The sequence below is a fragment of the Hylaeus volcanicus genome, chromosome 6 (assembly GCF_026283585.1).
Source record: "Hylaeus volcanicus isolate JK05 chromosome 6, UHH_iyHylVolc1.0_haploid, whole genome shotgun sequence".
In the NCBI taxonomy this organism is placed as follows: Eukaryota; Metazoa; Arthropoda; class Insecta; order Hymenoptera; family Colletidae; genus Hylaeus; species Hylaeus volcanicus.
In genome coordinates this window covers 5,233,440-5,256,416 of record NC_071981.1, presented here as the reverse complement: position 1 = coordinate 5,256,416, position 22,977 = coordinate 5,233,440, and the positions used below count along the sequence as shown (strand labels likewise).

At 41.2% G+C, this 22,977-nt stretch overlaps 1 protein-coding gene across 8 annotated transcripts in view; it reads right to left on the bottom strand.

The window, feature by feature from the left end:
- The window catches only part of LOC128878620 (polypyrimidine tract-binding protein 2), a 262,210-nt gene that overhangs the window by 59,708 nt on the left and 179,525 nt on the right, over positions 1-22,977 (bottom strand). For all 8 annotated transcript variants that reach the window (XM_054126944.1, XM_054126939.1, XM_054126942.1 and 5 more), the window contains one exon: positions 7,419-7,568. In XM_054126944.1, the coding sequence (XP_053982919.1) occupies positions 7,419-7,568 (150 nt within the window). The remainder of the gene's footprint in view (positions 1-7,418; positions 7,569-22,977) is intronic.

Genomic DNA, 22,977 nt, shown 5'->3' with positions numbered 1-22,977 from the left:
CTACCGCGGCCGCTCCAACGGTCTACGCGCGCTCTGATTGGTCGGGGTTTTCGCTTAATATCTCCTTAACGAAGCCCCATCCGACATTTTTGCAAAGGAAATTGTTGTTCAGAATCGTCTCAGCTACCCCCCATTTCCGCCTCCTCCCCGAGTTTTGGGTCACCCTGTATATCGCCTAAGCAAATATTGGAAGAATAAATATTGGATAAACTTTTTCATTTTGCTATGTACATTTTTACGACTGTTTTACATTTCCCCAAGTGAGCCGGGGCCAGTTTATAACCGACGAAAATGTTCAATTTCGAGGCGGTCCGGGAATCGGTTAAAATTTTTCATTTCTCTGGAACTTTCCTACAATCGTGGCCCAGCAGCGACTGAAAAACTGTATTAAACGTACTGACGCGTACTTCAAACGGTCTGAAGTGGTTCCCATTGCGTCTGGAACGCGAATCTTGACTCTTCGTTGGGAGATTTCGCGGCTGGCTTGAAAGTTCGGCGGTTTCTCATTTACTAATGACGACATTCCCAACCAGGCTTCTTTCTTTCATCCCAAGGGGACTGGCCTTGAAGTCCTCTCGTCTCTCCTCGACTCACTCTATTATCGAGAAAACCTCTCCTTAAGAACGTGTTTTAATAATCCAACCTCGCAACGATTCTTTCAGCGCTCCTTCAGTCATTTCAAATTCAAATCCGGTCAGATAATACCAGCCATATTTAATTTAGATTAAATTTTTTCTAGTTACCTACTATTTTTGATGAAAATGTGAACACAGGGACATAAAAATGTTGTAAATACAAGAAATAACTGTTAGGAGGCATAAAGTGCTCCAAGCTAAAATTACATACACTCTATAGAAAAGAAATATTGCAGTTACAGCCACTGAGTCCCGTGCAGCTACCTAAACCTAACCTATAAACAGAAGAGCAACAATGAAGAGGCAGTCACGCGTCATAAACCGCAGTTTCCAGTAACGGAAAATGGAAACGGCGGACAAAGTGAAATTTCCCCGATTATCTCGCGCTTCTGTAACGAACTGAGAAGCTCTCCGCTTCGAAACGTATGTCCGGCTGCTCGTAAAGCCCAGGGGGACGCTGCACACGTAGGCGGGGGTAGAATTTCCGGCCCATCCTTCCGCGAACGGGATTAAAGTAACCGCATCGTCGCAACTTGCTGAGAGAGAGACAGAGACAGAGACAGAGACAGAGACAGAGACAGAGACAGAGAGAGAGAGAGAGAGAGAGAGAGAGAAACAGAATTAAAATCTGACTGGGACCCAAAAAATCGTGATAGGAACACCTGTGAGATTTCGTGTTTCTGCGAAACTACCCCATTCTACGCCACGAGCCGATGTTTAGAAGTCTAGAATCCTCGGAAGTTTGCAGGGGATGGAAATTAGTTCAACAACAGCTTGTGAGGACCTATTTGCGTAGAACAATTACCAGAGGGCCAATAGTTACGAACAGTACTTTACAAGATGTCCATCAACACTTGGTGTTGCGCACAAGATACGTACAGAGGGTGCACAAAGTGCTTCCAATGTTTGGTCCTCATTTCGAGAAACTGAGACACCAGAATATAGAGGAAGGGATAGATCCGCTTCAACCTAGGTACTTCGACGCTCGTTAAGCCCCCAGTCATCGTTGCTTCCGCCCTCTTGCCCTCGACTCCCATTTTCACCGTGCCACTTCAGATTTCAGATTTCACCTAACCCTTTAAAATTCTGAGTGCATACGTATTACAGCCGAAGAGGATCCCACTGCTGGACCCGAAATACTGATCAGTCTTTAAAAATGTTCAGAACCCAGGGTTAACTCGCCTGGGAAAAATAACGGCGAACGCCAGTTGAAAATTGAAAACTGAAATTAGAAGGCCGATCTCCTCTGTTGTACAACTGTAATTATTTGATAGTCTTCGGCAATAAAATTTCAGATCTCGCAAATTATTAATTTAATAACAAGCAGAAAGAATTCCAATGATAATTCACCAATGCGTTGAATTAAGTATTTACAATCCGCCACTAAATCCTGAACTTCTTTCCTGCCAACGTTTATTTTTCGCTCCACGCTCTACTTTCATTCTTTGAAGCATTGTGTAAACACACAAACATAAGAGTAATGAAAAAGCAGATGTAAGAAAATCACTGTGCACCCAGCTAGGCCAAACACTGCAGGAACGATTAAAGTAGCATTTTATGTAATACTCCCCTCCCCTCTCCAAATTTTAGTTTCGCAACGAGGTGGAAGGAGAACCGTGTAAATATTGAAGGACGCGCAAAGTTTGACAAATATTCATTTGAAGAAACAAAAGGCTGGTTGCGGTTAAGGAACGCAAAAAATAGGTCGTGAATCAACGCCATGAGTTCATATTTAGGTAAACGAGCTTGTTACATGCGATGCGCCGTGCAAATCGATAAATAAACCCACCGGCACGCACCCCTCCACGCAATTTTTTTGCACTCCCGTCATTTGCATAATGGAAATTTAATCTTAATTTAATGCGACCTGCCCGGCAACGTCGATGATCCAACGAATATCTTTCAATCCACTGCGTACATTCGCTTCAACATTTAGTCAAAGCGTACGAGCCGTTTTATAAATCACGTTCAATGAATAAAACCATAAGCCAGGCATCTAAATTATTAAATTAAAACACCGCAAAATGTTTGTTTGAAAATTCATGTTTCGTTTAAGGACAAATAATGCCTCATTTCGTAGAAAAATTAACGACTTTTTAATATAGATGTTTTCGTTTTTTAAAAACGTTATAGGAAAAAGTGAAGCAAAGTTTGATGAGAATTTTTTATCGTTTTATGACAAATTCTTTTTACGAGAATTACATGAAAACAAAAAGTTCATATTCATCCGTGCATAATTTTTTCGCTGAAAGTAATTACGCAAACGGTTCGCGATTTTTATAAAAATCACAAATTTTCAATCTGTGAGATTGGAAAATGATTCCATTTATTTTAGCAATTCGGAAATGAGATAAAATGTATTATTCCTGATAAATTCCAAGTTATTCCAAATTATCCCTACTATACAAAACATTAATTAAAATTTCCGCAAAACCATAAATGAATGTTAAAAGTTCATTTTCCAGAATCAAAGCGCAATCTTCCATTGTAATTATAACATTAAAATATGGATACAGAAATAATAATTTTCCATTTCAATTATACAGACATATAAACGAATAAAATACACGAATGTACTGAACATTACATTTTTTAATTTTGTGGAATATTTTAATAAACCTTATAAAAGAGAACAATATTCCGATTGAGTTACATTTTCAAATACGTTAAATAAATATGAGATAAATTTAATGCATTGTAATCATTAATGTTAGTAGTCGATTTAATTAAAAACAAAAAGGAACACGAATTTCACACAATTGAAACAAAATATAACTTTCGTGTTCTTTGATACCGAAAATAATTTTTAAAAATCTGCAAATGAGGGCAACAGATCCTGCAACGTAAATGCAAGTCAAGTTGCAACTTTTAATCAAAGCTATAAATTAAACGAATATGCAAATGCAAAGGATACATACGCAGCGTAAGTCTCATACATAATTCAATGCTCTATATTCGAGGCAAACCACGGCATAATACTAATCGATAGACTTAAAGAAGACTCGTTAATTGGGAAGAAAGTAGAGTATCCAGAAAAAAAAACAAGAGAACAGAGGTGTTATAATTAGGAACGAGTCCATGTTGAACGTTTGCAAACAGCTGGATTCACCCTCGTCATCCACCACCTCGTCCTGCTCATCTTTCCACCCTTCAGCATTTGACCAATCGCTTAAGAGGTAGCGCTAACTTTAATTGAATTTAAATTGAATTTAAAATGTTAATACAGAAAAGAAGCTCGGTTACTGCATCCACGTTTTATCATATTCGTTGTTCGTTCTTTTTTTACACCCTCTCTGGCTCTCGTTCGTTCATAAAAATCCCACAACTGCAACTTTTCCATATTTACCCGATCCTCGTCTTTCTCTCTCGTTTTTCTCCGATTTTACTTTTTTCCCCAGGGAGCATCCCTGCCCACCGATTCCTTTGAATGAGCCCGACGAGTAAGTTAATTAGCGAGGAATTAAAATCGCGTTAAAAACACTCATCAGCCGTGACCGACTTCCGTTCATTAAATTCCATGCATCGCCGGTTATAAAACGGCGATTTTAGCGTTTTCTATGGCGAAATCCGATTGCAAAGGGCTCAAGCACCGAACGGTAAGCTCTTGTCACAGGTTTCTGCCAGAAAGAGCTTGTAAGTAACATAATATAAGAGTTAACTACGCAGTGTTCCAAATAAGTGGAATTTTGTTACTTGGCACTACAAAAACCTATTGAATCTATTTTAGAATTTCCTTTGCACTACCTCCGTACTTCCTTTATTAATCTCTTGTATATTCAGAAGCACCCGGTGTATCGCAACGGTTGATAAAGTTCCTCAAAACATTTCGGGACCACCGCGTATATTCGTTGCTAATGCGCATATAACTTGCCCTGAAGGTAAATCTCTTCATAGGGTTCAATGCGGCGGACCGATGCATCGATGCATTATTTTAATCCCCTTCGGTATAAACAAACCAAGTTGCGCATTATCGTACCTGTCGTACTGACCGCTCTACACGTGTTCCGTTTCCTATAGGATGCATTAAATATCCGCAATCAGCCTCGAACAAAGATAACACAGCCATGAAAATTCATCTATTCAACGGTTAACGTTTTTACACGAGCGTTCTTCGGGTAGAAAAGTTGAATTATCAGGGGGTTCAGATTCATTTTAACAGAGGTCTTCATCTCTGCTTTTTCAAACCGTGATATTGATTTTACTGGCTGAATTGATTCGTTTCAAGTTATAATAGCCTCCTCAAATTTTAATTTACTTTACTTAATTTAGCTTGCGTTGTTATTGTTCAGATTGTTAACAAAGTGTGTAGATACACAGTGGGAGAGGTGATCAAGGACCCCGTAATGGAGATGAACATAACATTTAAAGAAATCATAGTTAACCGATTTGAGTCTGTATATGTAGATATACAGACTTGTACAACATCTTCAAACCTGAAGACACCGCTTGCAACCTGTAACGACTGCATATATACAGTAATAAAAGAAGGAACGAAGCAATTTCGAGGGAATCAAAAGTGAGAATCGTTGTACCAGCAACGGCATCTCCCCTAAGACAATTGAAGTAACTCGATCATCCAGGAAACTCGCATTATCATCCTGAACCGCGCACGCCTGCAGCCAGGCTCCCCAATTACACGCAGGCAGACGGTGCGCACTGTTGCAACATGACAATGGGGCGTGCTCTGGTACGCGCGGCAAAGTACACCAGGGGATGATGCCGCTGGTGGTGCGATGGCGGCGGTGGTGGTAGTAAATCGAGTTTCACGATGAATCGCCGAGTTGACCCCTGCGGGCACTTTCGCTGTGTTTGCTTTGATTCCAAGTTTCCGGTTAAGTTGGTTACAGGAACGAGCGGACAGGCTCTTTGTTTGATCCACCAGACCCGGCAGGCCTCCTGGATTTTCGATACCGTTCGCACGCGAATCGTTCCATCGACCTTTGAGATCCTCGCGTCTCCTGCCTCGGGCGACTCGACCTCGAACTCGTTCATGGAACCTTCTCTTTTTGATACTCCGCAAAGAAGATTCCCAGGCTTTTGGGTTCATCGTTATTGGACTAGGGACGCGTGCCAGAAGTCATTCGTCAGGCTTTCTTTTCGTCCTGCTCCTTCTTGGGAGCAGAAATTCAAAGCAAAGGATAGTGCAACGCATAATGTTAACGCGACATTTGCAATTCTTGATCATTGAGTTAGTATACGAGGCGTTCCATATCATCACTTCAAGATTGATACATTTACTTTTGCCCAGTTCAAACCTGTAGCCTGTAAAGGTTTAACGCGACAGGTCCTTTTCGTGTCAGAATCATGATATCACCCCAACCAGGTTCTCTGTATTTTAATAACTATAAAATCGTGACTAGTATTACTTTTATCGTGACTAACATTGGCTTTATATGGGCTACAGCAATTGATTCCCACATTTTTCATCGCGTTCCACGAGCGGAAGTAATTTCACGGGACGTTTCGTCGCGAAACGTTTATAAATTGTTGGCGTAACGTGGAGTATGACTGCATAATTATAACGTCGACGTAAAAACGCTACGACCAACCCTTTAATACCGTGAATGGAAATATTCGACGAGTGAACTCGTGGCCGCTGATAAATACGTATTTAGCAACGATTAATATTAATTTACGCCGAACTGCGTGTAACACGCAAACATCGAGGACGACAAATTATTCTGGAGAATGTATCATTTTGAATCCCGCCGATAATTCGGGTAAATGGGGATTATGTTCGTTTTCGAAGCGCATGATTTTAGAGTAGGCTGAATGGAAAAGCGTTGCCCAACCAGAGATTTTTGCTTCGGTAATGTAACTTGATGAATCTGTTGTAAAATGGAACTGGCAAATAATACAGTAAAGACTGGACAAGTGCAAGAAAATCGGGACCCAAACATTGGAGTTATCCAGTCGAGGTTTCTATTCTGTGTAATTGTAATAACGGTGTGCAATCTATGCCACCAAATAGCTACTCTTCTTCCTAACTCAGACCAGCGCGAAAAATAGCCGAAAAGGATGAGGTCCATCATTCAAAATATAGAAAACGCACTTTGATCCTTGGTTAAGGAGTGCTCGACAAACCGCGAATCGGGGGTAAATCGAGTCTCGTTCAGAATAATAACGCCACGGTGTACGGAACGTCACCGACGAGGGATGAATAAAGCTGGCGAATGGTGGAAAAAGAGAGGGATGAGGTGGGGGTGGCGCCTTTGTGTTCACCACCTCTGTGGAGCAGGCCAAGCGAACGGATAATAATGGATAATAATGCCTAAATGGACGATCATCGATTCGAATCCCGCGAATCGATGATTCGATTGTTTCTGTTATTGCGCGCCCGGCCATGCGCGCCCGGCCATCCGCGTCCGGGTCGCGAAGTGGGCCGCTCGTGCGGTACAAATTCGAATTCCAACCGTGGATCAAACGTGTTTTTGCGAAACGAGAGTATCGAGAGCCTGTAAATATTGTTTGGGAAAAGATTTCCTCTGCTTAATTCTGTCTGCTCTATTGGCGAATCAATCAATGGAGAACTAAACATACCATAGCTGGTTCCATGTAATAATAGGACATTCCACGCTCGCGTTGTGATTTTTCATCCCAAAACTTCATTTTAATCAAATAAAATAACGATTTACCAGCACAATCTCTCCAACTCTTGCGTGTGCGCGAAGTATGTAAATTTTTTTTTAAGTAATTAATAGGTTCTATACGAGAAATGAAATTACTCTTACAGAAATCTAATAAATGTCAGAAATTCTGCGAGCATGATTCGTGGACACTCACCTGATTCTTGCCCTTGAGGACGAGGACGTTTGTGACACGGCCGAAGGGTACACCAAGATGGATGATCTCGGAGTCTGACACCTCGTTTGGTATGTTTCTGATATGAATGACCCTCGACGGTTTGCCATTGTGGCTCTTGTCGAGTTTGACCTGCAACACAAAAGAAATTTCATCGTGAGAATTGCGTTTCATTGGGTGGTGGAGATTTATGTGTGCTCGATACTGGAGATCTAGCAAAGTCGTAAATTCGATGAGGGGTGAAGAGGGTCTGAGCAAATAGGACAAGAAGGAAAGTCGGACAAACGTAGCCACATTTCCTTTCTTTGTCTATTTATTGTGTTCCGCAGATGGAGCAAAGGTTTAAAGTGCGAGAACAGGGGTTTTGTTCGGATTGAAATATGTCGAGTCCCTGGCAAAATCGTTTAATGGAATCGTTTAAAAAATACAGGAAAACAAAGAGTAAACGACGATGAATTGACAGCAAACATTCTCAAACAATGTCAAACTGGAAGCAATGAAACCAACCAGGGTAAACGATTCCTTTCCTGAGAATGTTTCACAACAAAATTCCTATTCTGTGGCTGAAATGCGATTTTAAAATTCCATTAGTCCTCGTTAAAAAGTCTACGGACGGGAGTCACACACGGACAAACCACTGGCTTCCAATAATGCTCGAAGGAGTCCCAAACCATCGGTTGGCCCCCCCCCTCCCCCGTCCCCTCCCCACTCTGCGTGTAAAAGTAACGAAACTTTTCGCTCGCGTATACATTTAAATGGAAACTCTTGTTGCCGGAGGCAGAATTTTCAATCACGGCTCAATCTAGTCGACTCGGCTTGCCGTCAACCTCCCTTTCGCTCTCCCAGCCCCCGCTACCCTCTTATAATCCCAAACTCTTTCCTTTTCTTTCTTACCCAATCCTTCCCCAATCCCCTAATCCTTGGCAAGAGGTCGCTCGGGTTTGGCCGGGTTTAACCGATCGGAAAACGCGCTTCTTACCTAGTTAAGGGGACACAACGCTGTAAAATTTGTTTACAAGTATGTTTTCTGTACACATTTCAAAAATGTTTTGTTATCTTTTGAAAAAGATAGGCTGGACATGCTGGATATTATAAGAAAATTATGATTCATTATCTAAAATTTCTGTTACAATGACAAAATTATTTCTCTCATTTGAACTAACGTTAGAAGAAATACCTACGAGGTTATTTTAGGCTGTTACTTTTTGTCTTCATTTCAGATCAACTTTACTCAGGTCATGTATAGTAATATTACACACGTATTATTGTACTTTCAGGAAATAATGGTGGCTGGATTAAATCTTCCCTCGGAGATTTAACGTCGAGATCGTCGGCGCGATTTGAATGCAAAGTAATCGGTTCCTCCGCGATTTTATATAATGGCGTATTATCGTGTATTACTCGATAATCGAGTGCAGGTATAATGCATAATGAAGACGTAATTGACATAATTTAATTGCACGACAGAAAATTTGTCGTACACGATCCTTTACTTCTTAATTGCTGTATAATATATCATCGAGTATTTAATTTTCCTAATTATGATCCATCGCGTTTAATATTTAAATTGTATACAGTGCGATAAAGATAAAGAAAGAATGGAGGAAATGGTGAATTAACCGCCGAAGATTTGGAAGAGTTTAATCAATTTATCGACGAAAGATAATTTTAGCATATATTTTCAGAAATATCAGCATGTTAAGTTATATTCGTGTACGGATTAAAAATTGAATTTTACTAGGCGACAGTTGATAAATTACTGTAAATATATTTATGAAAGGTGACACAAAATATTCTTCTATCGTAGATGTCGATTTTCCTGCCACATCTGATGCTTCATAGAAAAATGTACACGTCAGATTGAATACCGTTTTCCCATGATTTATTTCCCTCGGAATGTATAACGTCAATATTGACAAAATTTGAAAAATACCCACACAATCCGTTTAGATTCTAATATATTTCTTTCTAATATCGTGTCGCAGAAAATTTTATTCAATTTTTTCTAATACGCTAAATCTTTAAAAAATGCAAGTTCAGTTAGTTTTATACCTAAAACATTTGGCCTTGTTTAAAAATTCAAGACACACATAAATCCTTCACGTAATAAGTCCCCTTCTCGAGTTTTATCAACCCTAATCTCAAGCTGTCTTTGGTATAATAAGGCGACGAGAGTATCCCAAGAATAGTCGTAGCGAAGCAGGTCAGAGAGGAGGGTTAGTTTTGAATCCACATGCGTCGTGGGGTACTATGTCCGAGCAACTTTTTCCCTTTCTGAGTTCTGTCGACTGAGGTTAAAGGGTACAAGAATTACCACGGGATCAAAAGAAGTCGAGGGTTTAATTTCAAAGGTCAGCTGCCGGCCAGGGGCCTCCTCTCGAGGCTTCCCGTTGCCCGAATCCACCTCAAGCCACTTCAGAAGACTCCAAACTCATCTTCGCAGACTCCGCGAAAGGACAGGGACAGTGGACGAGCGAGAAGAGGAGAGAAAGCAAGGGAAAAGGGAAGGAAACCCGTGGAGAAGAAATGGGGAGACAGTCAGTGGAATATGGCTCCGACGGAAACCTCGTAAAACTGCTGCTTATACGTGCTCCGGCTCTCTAAAGCTCGAGTAACGATAAGAAACGACGATAAATAGGAGTAAATTTCCGAGACAGGTGAGTGAGTCGCTTCTGGAATACTCGTAAAATAAACCTGAAACGATCTGCGTTTTATTGGAATTCAGGTGCTGTTTCGATACTTACGTTCAATGTTTGACTTTTCATCCTACCGGTTAAGATGCTGCTAAAATGCAATATTCTAGATGAGACCGTGTACAAAGCATACCTTTGGTCGTAACCAAATCTACGAGTATATCAACTCCTTCCTATGGGTGAAAAGGCCAAGATACATCAACCGTGACACCAACGAGTATGCTTAGAATCCTGAATAGAAAAGTTTTAGATCCCAATGGAAAAGTTTCGTCCAGCGTGGGCAATTTCGGGCAAGATTCTACGAAATGAGACACTCAAAAAGTGGAAGGCACGACGCGAGTGGGCTGTCGATCGCAGAAGAAGAGGCTTAATTGTCCAGCGTTTCTCTTCCTCGCAAGGGCAGGTTAGGTGGCCTGATGCAGGCCACGAGAATCGCGCTCTCGTGGAGCAAACAAGATGACTTCGAGTGCCGTTCAACCGCTCTCGCCAACGACCTCGAGGACCTCTTCGTGCCTGGACAGCGTGTTCTAACATTACCACTTTCGACCTACACTTCGGATCCCTTTTTGTTCATGTTGGGCGCATTTCGACAGCCTCGGCCCGGTCAGCGATTTGATCTCGTTCCAGTGAAACGTTTATTAAGCGAGTATGTTGATTAAATAATAAAAAAAAAAAATCCTCTCGAAATCTACAATTTTATACAACAATGCTTCAAAGACGTGTGAATATATTGTTGCGTTTCTATGAGACAAAATGGCACACCTACTAATAAATGTCATTTTCTATGCACCCCGTCAGCTGCAGACGCCACGAGCTCGGCGCTAGTGTCGCGACTCGCATAAGTTACAGACTGTTTCTTCTCATAGATGAATATCATGTATCATAGTTCACCACCGTGCGTCGTATTATAACCCTTTACGTCATAATCTGGTCTATACTGTCCTGCTACTATTCTGCGAGACTTAACTGTTCGAGGAGTTTCTTCTTCGTCTCACAACCACGATAAAAATCCTCTGGGTTGGCTTTCCCTGGCCCGTCTTGGGTTTCTAGGCGTCCTAACCGAGAATATGTCTTCCTTCATCCGAGCCGATAATTGGACATAATGGAGGCAATTCGCGGAAAATCGCTTGTAGGAAATGGGCATCGTGACCTCCTCCCACCGTCTGATAACGAGGGAGAATGCGCTCCGCCGACCGGAAGTCAACACTCCAATTCCGTTGGAAAACACTTTGCCGCGGAAAACTCTCCAGCTTTTCAAGAAAGCAACGCAGAACCCTATAATGTTTTTTTTTTTTTTTTTACAATATTGGACGTTACGTGAAATACGTTTACGAGTTTCATCTTATTCCCTAACCAGGACACGGCTAACTATGGCTGCTATGATACTTTAGGAATATTCTTCCGAATGGGCACGATAATTGGCAACGAAATTTTTTTAATGCAATTTTTCCTTCAACCCCTTGTCATTAAATGCGTCGTTCACAATGCATGACATTTTCATACAATTATTAGAAACTGTTAGGAAAATTTTTAAATCATTGAAAGACGTGCGATGAATTTCAATGAAAATAAAATAAGAAGTCAATACTAAATATAATAATGTAAGATTGTGAACGTGTGCATAAAAATCCAAAAACTACAATGTTAATAGCACTGAGAAGGAACTAACGTTTGATAAGACGTCTAACCAGAGTCTAAATCGCCTTTTGCCGTACGTTTCGCTCTTCGGGTTCTTGCGCATGCCCGTGGATCCTTTGAAATTCGACGGATAAGGATCACAGATGCACAACGAAGACACGTGCCCCACAAAATGTTTCTATAACCCCACGGATATTGCTAGTCGTAGAATCGCGTGCACTGTTCGCGACGCATCCGAAATCAGGTGATAAATATAACTGACGGCGCGAAGAAACTGAAGGCTGCGTAGCTGGTCGATGTCACACCGACGCTCGCCTGTTCCCGGCATCACTCGGCTATCCTCGGATGTCATACTTACAAGGGAACATATCCAATTGTCACATTTTGTTCAAATGTGTGTGGTGCATTTCTATATACTAGTATACTATTATTATTTACAATCAATGGAAAAACCAATAAATTATTTTTTCAAGATATTTAAAAAAACATGGTTCTCGCCTCAACATTCAGCCCCAACATCCACGTCTCTTAAAATGTTTTCCTGTTAATAGTTCCAAATTGCGATAAACAACGTACACCCTGATCCCTGGAGTACAAAAGAGTTAATTCAACGAGTCAACGAGAGATTTTTGTTGTTAAACCAGACCCGCGGAGGGTGGAATGCGAGGGGTGGTATCGAAAATGTATCCGAGGGACCGTCGAGCGAAATGGTGAACGCAGAAGCGAGAGAAATATCTAAAAAGGACAAGTGAGCTATCGAAATCGATATCCTGCGCGTGTATTCATCGAAATCGAAACGCGAGGAGCAGTGGGTCCCGCTAAAGGGGACGTGTTTCTGTCGCGGTGGGATGAAAAATGGTGGTAACTCGTTTTTACACGATCCACGCACACCAGGGGAGCCCGCTGGGTCCGTCGGCTATTTTATTACGCGGCGGGAAATTGAAATAAAAGTAAAATATCGCGCATTTAATGCGTCACTTTATGCGGGGGGTATTTATTGTGAACCGACAGTGACGTTGACGCTGAAATGATACGCGTTATCGGTGAAATTTATTTCATTGCCGCTTTCATTTTTCATTCTTTCCATGCACGCGGCGCGGCATGTTCTCTCGCTAGATTCCCAAAAGGCGTCTACCGAAACTAGTAAAAGAATCACCCTGTACATACATATGAACATAGGGTTATCACCCATGATGTTTGGAAGACGTTCTTTGTGGGAAAATGGCGAGAGTATCGCTTTGTAGGATTTCCACAATCCGATACGTCCATTTCGCAGGGTATGAAAGAACAGTGGCACGAGAAAAATATTTTCTATCTCCCCTAAAGAGACACTTCTCTCTGCACTTTCCTCGAATGCGCTCGAGTGCATTCACCGCGGTAGCAACATGGTTCCCGCTTATCTGGGAACTCAACCGCGATGTTGGCGCTTTCGTCTGCTCTCGAAAGAAAGGAATCTAGGTTTCCTGTCGATGGTCGGGTGGGGGTGGGGGGTGGGGGATGAAAACGTGCCCGAAGGGCAGAAGTTACGCCACCGGAGGTTAAGAAGAGAAAAAGAGAAGAGGGTGAGGGGCGTGGGCGGCGTGGTGAGAAACGTTGTGCTAGTCAGAGACGAGAGAGGGAACCAACTTGGAATTCTAATGGGGATAAGACCACAGCCTGTTGCACCCGGGCACGTGCTCCTGTTTAAGTAGGGCAGTGGTTAAGGTACGTTGTAGTCGCGAGGAAATAATCTGATCGCTCCACATCACCTGATCATTCCCTTCGTAACGTCTCCTGGACTGTTTCAAATTTATAACTACAAAAAATAACTTTTCTTTGGTTTAGAAATTACAATCGTTTAAGTGTTAATTACACTTTGCTTTTCTAACACAATTAAAGCGTCAATCACACATTTAATTATTATATATTACCAACTTTCGTTGCGTTGTTTCGGCTTCGATGAAACGGCGAATCCGATAAAACAAAGTGACCGTGGAAAATGTGAAACGATAACATTGACCGACGTCGACAAATATTTTCCTGGATGTGGAAACATTGCGTCAACCGACCCACGGTACAAATAATGCCACTGGTCTGAAGACACCCCCAGCTTCCTCCTCCCCAAAATGAAACAGAAACACTTGTAAAGTCCAAGGAGGGAGGGGGGGGGGAAGATTGCTTTCCATCGAATTTGAAATGCACTTGGATCTCGGCAAGGAGTTGAGGATGTTCCCGCAACGGGTGCCAGGGAAGGGGGGTGGGGGATGGGGACGCCTAAACGCTCGAAGGGACGTCGAAGTAATGCATATTGACGTTTCGCCGATAATTCCCGCGGCGTTCCGGCGCTAGGCGTCGGAGAATCCTAGCTGGTGCGCAGAGAGGCTGGAAGGCTCAGCTTGTGGCGGGTGGAATAATAGGGGATGGGGTTAGAACGAGGATCTATTGAGTTGTTCAGAAAATTCATTTCGATTTGTAAGGAAAAGATATGTCGATTTGTGAGATAGTAGTGCATTTTTCCAAATTCAAAATAATATTAAGGCATTTTGTTTTCCTAAAAACAGGAAATTTGTTAGTATTGGCACTCCTACATTCTAATTATCAAATTAACAGTTCGTTCAGCGTTAATCACATATGATTTTCACGTAAAGAAATTTAAAGAAAAGCAAATATGCTAACAATTAATTTTCGCTAAGTACCGTGTTGCTTTAAACGACCCCCTTTTACCACCTTGCGCATTCTCTGCTCCTTTGGCTCGTCTTATTTAGCGACCCGCCATCCCCTAGACCACCCCCAACCCCCAAGGGTCGCTTTATCGTCGGTTTGGTTATTATTCCGACGATCCTGGCCGCGGGCGACGCAATTTCGATAATAGGAAGAGCTTGTATTCGGACTCGACATGTACCAGTTTGCTGGATTTAGGGGTGTTTATTGATTGATATACATTGCCGAATATTGACTCTCCCTGTTGGGGACACCGCTGCCTTCCCTTTGGTCTCTCTATAGAGTTGCTGTCCAGACTACAGCTTACTCAGATGGAGTGTGCAGAATAAAAAGTTTATTGTTATTATGTTTATAAAGTAGACTGTATGATGCAATAGTTGCAAATTCGACTTGTGAGGCTGGAGTCCTTTGTAATGGCCGGTTGAACGAAAAAGCGGACTATTTCGCCCAGTTTTTTAACCAATAGAAACACGTGGGATCGACAGAGTTCATACGAATCATGAAACTTGAATTCGACCAGATGAATGCAACTTCCGTTTCTGTCAAATCCTTGACGCGCTCTTATCAGCGACGGATTTTCGTGTCAAAGCGACGAGCAGATTTACGCGCGTCGATGTGACGTTTTGGGATCGCCTGTTTCGAATAGAAACGCTAGAGTGCCATTTGAAAAAAATTCCAACAGTCACAGAGGTGCCTTTCGTCGCTCTCTGCGGTCGTTACTGTGAAAATTGATCTTCGATGATCCATCGAGTTTCAGCTGCGCATATTTTGCCAAATTTTTACATATAAATTAACTGCGATATTTTGTAATAACACCTTTTGTAATTTCTCCCATTTTTGTGCAATTCAAAAGGCCTGTCATTTTTGTGTAATTCAAAAGGCCTCCCATTTTTGTGCAATTCAAAGGCAATTCAAAACCTCGATTTAAAAAAAAAAAATATGGACACAGCCTATCACTCTGGTTTCCTAGCGGTCGAAATGAGCCCCAGTCGAAGGTAAACAAAAAGCGAGCAACTGTAAAAAGCTTCCAAGTAAATTTTTACCCTCCCTCCACCCTCTAGTTCCGCTAGGGATTCCTGTTTTTTCCTTTTCCATGGCCCTGTCGTTCGTAGGAGATAACAGGGACGCAATTAATCATGCCCGGGGCAGCAAGCTGGCCAGCGTGTCCAAATACGTTATGAACGTAGCATACGCCATTGTATCGTGGTGTGCACAACGCTACCAGACGCTACTGGACACAGGCTAGCGGTAGGGGTAGCCGGAGGGGTGCACGGTTCATCAATAACCGGTATTTCCAACCCCTCCTGTCCGTTCTACGATTCTACATCCTTTCCATAAAACTAGCAAGACTGCATTCAACCCTCTGTCCTTTCGCCAGCCAATTTATTAACCCCTGGACCTGTCAACCTTTCCTATTGGCACCCTTTCGTTAACTCGGCCCACTTGAATTTATTATAGACCGTTCTAAAATTGGTGTAAAAGTACATGGATTCTTGTCCTTCTTCTTCTTTTTCTTCTTATTGAAATGACTGATCAAAAACTACAGGTTCGATATGAAATTTTTGTTAATTATCGCACCGACCAGAAGCCATTTTTCCAAATAAGCTATAATAGATTGTTCTAATTTTTATCTCTTTCTCGGTACAGTAAACCAAGTTTAACGATGCTACATTGTTCCGACGGTTCCTGTTATTATCGGGCGGATTGTTTTCAGCCATTGACGCTTCCTCTGCGTGTGTATTTTCAGAAACAATGGCTCGAAACGAAAAACAAGGTTAGGTTAAATGAAACATGCCCATGTTTTCAGTTCATCGGTTCATTTATCGTCGAAATTGAAAAGGAATTTTGGAAACTAGTAATAGGCACGAGGTGTGTTGATTTAAAATGATTAATAATCAAACGTTATGTGAACATTAATAGTAATTGATGATGCTCGCACAATAGTCTGTTATAAAGTGGAACTTGAAATATAAATCTACCATTTACAGGTAACGCCATCGTTTTCCAGAGTTTCCATTGGTTCTTATTAAAAAATATTTTCACCTGATTTGATTTGAAAACTGAACTCTGTTTTTCTGTAAATAGTTTAAAGTCTTGAGAATAAAATCCAAAAGTCTCCAACTCGCTATAATCATACCGGGACAGTATTTCTTCCTGCTTTCTCAGTTTCGGCTAAACTTCTCATCGACAAAGAACAATACATATTTAATGGTGTCGCAATGACCGGTGCATTCAATTTCGTGGTTGACGGCCTAATGAATTCACGGTGTCATTAAGAGAATCGGAAAATGCCGAGTGAATATTCGACGCCGGCTCATTGGATCCTTTCTATCCGTGCGTGGACGAGTCGATGACACGAGAATACCTCTAAGTAACATCCATAAATCAACGCCAGCGAACGTTACCGTGGAATACACAGAAACGGGCAGGGCTATGGACGGGTAGGGTGGCGCTTACAGAGGGAGAGAGAGTAAACCGTAGACCAGAGAAAGGAGGAGATTCGACGAACGAACCCAACAACGATCAATCAAATTGATATTTATTCACGGTGTTTAATACGTTTAATATGACTTCCATCGACCGCCTCCTACACTGGGAAACGATACACCGATACACCGGGTGGCCAGATAATTCTCTACGTCCTGTGAAGAACAGCAATTCTGTCGGAGAAATAAAAATGGTAATTACAATTATTTATTTCCCCGAAAGTGTATGGTTAAAGAAAGAAAAATTATTACTTTAAATACACAAATTCTCAATATATACAATGAATTTCTAATTAATTTCAATCGGGGTTTGAGAATATTCTAACGATGAGTGAAATGGATATTTCTTAAATCCAATATAGATGATAAAATCCTGTTACAGCGAAGGTGATAATTTGGTTGACGATGTGAATTTACTTTAACCGTGTAATGAATTTACTCTTTTTGTAGCTGGACTTTAATTTAATCCTCTTTTGTAATATCTAACACTTAGTAGCCGCCTAGCTACTGGAACATTCAACCTCTATTTACCTATTACCCGATACCCACACCTGCCGTAACACGAAACTTTTAGTACCTGTATGTATTATAACCCTATATTCTCCTACCTGCTTCCGGCTACTATTAAAACGTACTATACAGGACTCCCAATTAATCGTGACTACGTTACTCGTGTTGCGGATTATCCGAACATCCCTCACTCAGGTTAGGATGCTGACCAGTGCGCATCCACGATGGCAGCAATGAAATTAATATGAACGGAGATACGTCATTTGCTTTAAACATTTATATTTACCGTTTCATTGTCAAAAAGAAAATTTCGTTACGTTATTAGCATGTTTTCAAGGTCTAAAATTTCCTTTCTCGGTGTTCATCTCTCTGTCCATCTGTCCTTCTCGTCTGAAATATCACGTTTAGTGTTGCTATTGGCGTTTTTTTAGGTAATTACGAGCCAGGGAAACGGTCTTACAAATTAGCAACAGTAACTCCAACACGGAGAGTAGCTCGTAAACGTTCAAGAGTTAGACGCGGAATGTCAAAAGCACCCGAGGGTTTACACCCAGGTCCCTCGTGGCATCGTTAATACCGGGTTATATTTGCTAGCGAATCTAAACATAGGAGCAAGTTGTGTGATCGAAATGTCTCCATGTGTGTTCACCTATGAAGGGTGCGCAGAAACTCAGAGGTGTTGCGTTTAAATAATTTCCTATCGATACCTTTGAAACTATCGATGACTATATTATATCCAAGCGTGAAGAACATTCGAGATTTAAAGAAACATTTGTTTATAGAATTTCGTTAATAATTGGTAGAAATTAAAATTGACTAAATTAAGATGAACGCTAGCTGAGTCGGTGGAGCTTCTGTTTATTGTTCTGTCAATTAATAAATGGATGGAGGGGAATTGAACAAGGGGAAACCGGACAACGGATATTATTGGGTTTATTTGGGCGTACAGTGATTCGTTATTGCTGCAGCATGCTCTTGTTGCGTACTTGTTCCACCTTTTCACTGACAAATGAACAGATTGATTGTCATTCGTTCATTTGCTAATGGCGTCTAACTATCGAGAGTCTGTCTATTCTTGCATTCTAAAAATTGACTAATTGCACTCGATGAAAACATAGAATGACGTCTTCTCGAAAATATTTTAAACGCGATTATAAAACCATAAAAAAACGTCGCGATGCTCGCGATGCGTATTCATCTGGTTTCATCGTAAACGCAGGACACAAAAGGTAATTCATTAATCTATGGATACTGTAATTAACGTTAGCTGGAGATACAATGCAAACAGTGTTGTACCGAGTTTCTAATTAACGGCATGTCATTGTTACTACTAATGTTGACTTTATGCTCCGAGCAGTAGCATAGTTTCATTCCATTAATAATTACTGGATCCCATGTTAAGTTACACAGGAGACACACACCAAGTCCAATTATCTGAAAGCCCTCCGAGGGCTATATTTTATAAATTATAATCGTAACGTGATATATAATATTAATAACTACCCCCGGAGGGAATAACAAACGACGTAATGCATATTAATAAGCGCAGCAACAATGATGCAACTGTAATAATTAATACCGAATTATTAATCACCGTTGATGGCGATGATTGTCATTGTTATTATTTTCGTTTCACCGAACATCACGGTCATTTCCAGCACTGCAAATGACGTTTATTCTCCGAAGTCGATTATTATTATTTCGCCAGAAGAAATGGAATAGTTTGTAATCGAATACCGACGTTGCAAAGATAGATTTAATGGGGATCACTTTTAATTCCATTTAGAAATGTTCCTCTGACTGACCTATTTTCTCATTTCTATTAGTCTATTTAACATTGTCGCAAAATGTATTATACTCGAAGAAAAACCTCGCATCTTCTAGCATAAGAAAAATGTGGACGCCTATTTGTCTATAATTCTATTTGAGAAGAATTCTACTACCGAGAAAGAAGCGGACTGCTGAAGTATTCCCTCCTCCTAATTTCCATTCGTTACCTGCATACTAGAGCAGACAGTGAAGTATCCCGTTCCCCTAATTTCCATCGTTCGTTCTCGAATCCAGCGAATTAAACGCGTTCTTCTTATTCGCCTCAGCTGGTAAGAGATTTTTGCCACCCTCCCACTCATTCGTTTCTGAGAAGGATGCGCGATCGAAACTCTGCTTCCGGAATTGGATAAATGGGAAGTAAATTGATGTTCGCTAACGGTATTATTAGATATTTAAGCATTTGCTTATTGAAACCGTTATGGGAGGGATTCTTGAGAGGGTTGATAGTTGCATAAAACGTGTAGATGTGGAAAAGAAGAGCGAACGGGGTCAAGTTATGGTGAGATTAGAGAAGATGGGTGCCTCGAGGGAACCGAGGAGAGAACGTAAAGGGAAAGAGAGCGAGTTGGCTTGGCGCCAGGGACTCCGAATCTCAATGGGAATCATGTTACCTGTCCCGTGCCACTTTGTACCAATCCCCACCCTGTGTCACCCTGATCTCACATCCGTTTGATTTATTATAGTCGGCCCTCGTCGTGCTCAACATTTATGGCGGATTTGTTCAAGGGGTATTCCCACGGATAGTCAGAAATTAGGCCGGGGAAATACATAGTTCAAGGATCGATGTCACGTGGGAAACCCAGTGCTGGGATTGCCGATCGAAATAAACCGACTGGCATGATCCAGAAGAGTTTCACGAGGCTGTAAATCTCGTTCGCACGCTGTTAACGCGAATCGGTTCGTCTAATGTGAGATTAATGATACCGAACCAGCGTACGCGATGAAACATTGATTGGCAGATAAATACAGGATGATCTAACAACCCTGTCCACCTTGTAAATATGATAGAAATTGACACTTTGACCAGTCATCAGTATACTCCTGTTAACTAGATATTTTCTGTGAAATTAGTCCGTCTAATTAATTACAGTGCAACCGTAATAGTTCTGTATCTCCCTCATTTGTATCCGAGTTGTTGTAATTCGTTATTCGTTTATAGGTTTATTATAGTTACTCGTACGTTGCGCAGAACAGCACCAACAACCGCGTGTTGCAAATAATAATTATCATGGCTGCGTAGAAATGATGGAGCTTCATTATTTTCCTTGAAACATGATACAGGTCGGCTTGCATAAAGCAATAATTACAAAATATGCACATTTCTGCGCGTTCTCTCGTTATTATACCCACACCGGTTTTTCTTTGTTTTTGTTCAAATATACCTATATCAATTGCGTCTATACATTTTGTTTTTCAGTTAGTTAGTTCCAATATTTCCTCTATTTTTTAATTAAATAATTTTCTCAGTTCTAAACGATATATGGTATCATTTCAGTTAACCGACAATAAAATGAATCTCTGGACACAGCATTGGCTTTTTCGGTGAATCAATTTCTTCGTACACGGTAGGTGAATTTCGCTATGGAGAGAACTTCTTTAAACTCAGCATCCTCGTGGAAAACTTAAAGGAGCCACCAATTGGCAAAGAAGGGCCAAGCCAATAATCCTGTGATTCGCGTAACGAAAGGACGAGCGTGTCCTGTTGGATTTGGAAAAGACAGGCACAGGTGGAAGCAATTTATTTAAACGGCAGCTTTGTGAGGGCACTCGAACCGAAAGCAGAGTCCATCCGGAATATTACTGGCCTCCGCCGGCGTACCATTACCTTTCTGCGCTTTGATTCTTTTGTGCGTGGCCAGCAGCCCCGACGAGATTTCAACCCTTTCCTACTCCACGATTGCGTGAGCGGGCTTGCAAGCTCCATATTGAAGCCACCGAGAAAGAAATAAAAAGAAGAACGCCGGAAGAGTGGACGTACTTAGTGATCCGTGCTCCCACCGAACGAGAGATATGTCTGCCCCAAAGTCCGAAAAGGGAAGAATTCGCTTCGAATCGCATGATTTTCTTCCAGAAGAGACCTCGTGCCCTGTCCCTACTCTTTGCTCGGAAAAAAATCATGTCCGGCTGGGATTTCTTTGACATTTTTTATGCCTTCGAAATCCTCTGCTTTAAATTTCATTTAACACGTTGATTGCCAGGCTAATACTCTTGAAAATTTCTACCGTGTTTAAATTTTGTTTACAGAATACTGGAAACTATATAATCAAACATTTATTGTGGTATTTATTTTTGTGTCGTTATCGAAATTCAAGAATTTTATTAAAATTCATTTTCTTTGACGCTTAACTTTCGGTATCAATTTTTTGAGTTATTCAGTGAATGCTCAGTTATGCTCAGCAGGCGTTTCGAAATTTATAAGTCAATCGTCTATTTCTATCGCTGAAATTTATCAGGGATGATTTATCGAAGTGGAGAATATGACGAGCTCGGTGGACCTCGGTTAAAACTCGCGTCCCTAATTAATTAACAGGCTCCAAGGAGGGACAGGGAATTCCATGGAAGAGGAAGCGGCTAGTGTGCTGAAAGAATTCTGAAATGTCGAAAATCGCGAAATTGGGATTATCCACACGGAGGACGACTGACTGGCATCCGGCATTCCGATGCAGTCGGAGAGAAACATTCCATTGCGAAATACGTCGGGCATGCCAAGCAAAAGTTTTGGTCAGGTTTTAGAAGTCTCCATAGGTGATCCGTCTCCCCATGCATATTCTGCATATATGAAAATTCCTGCTAGAACCCAGCAAAACAATTGCCTCGGGCACATCACTGATCCAGGAAAATGTAGAATCTAGGTAGATAGAAAAAGATTAAAATGTTTCACTGTCGAATAAAACTTTTGCTTCGTTCCCAATTGTCCAGAGTTACGTAAATGTTGTTTGGAGCCAATAAAGAATTCAATTATTGAATTCGTGTATTGTTATTGAAAGGTACACAATAGCAACAATGTATACATTCGCTAATTGGATTTTATGTATTGACTTCGATTGAAACATAATATTCAAGAATTTATATTTCAATGAATTTTGTGGTAACGTTACTCTTGCCTAGAATAACAGATTTTTTTGTGAAAAATCGCAACGCGGCCGCCATTGGTGGATAATGGGACGGAACGAAGTAGAAAATGGCACATCAAAAAGAACTGGGACAAAGGAAGAACCCGTTGTCCACCTAATAAAGCAAAGTGCAAAACAGCACTCACGATATTAGGGGTGGTTCTTGTGTCTGTCCATCGATTCGCCACCCTCTTCTATCATCGACCATCTTTGCTGGATAGCTTTGGCAAATCATAAAATTACTATAATCTGGGGATTGTTCATTTCTTTAAATATCCATGATGATTTCATTTCAAGTATTCCAAATGCGGCGCCGCACTGGTTCGATATTTATTTGTACTTTAACGAATATTTCCCAGTAGATGGTTAAAGTTAGCGAACTGCAGCTGCGCGTTCGATCAATTTAGGATGGACAGGTTTTAATTCGTGTTTTAAAGCGCGATCGTTAATCAATTTAAAGTAAAAGGGAGGCCGCGGATTGGATTAAAAGTCCCGATTAAAAGGGTTGCCTCGAGCTATTCGGAAATATGAAGCTCGCCTAACTCGATTCGTTTTCGGACCGAGTTCCCTT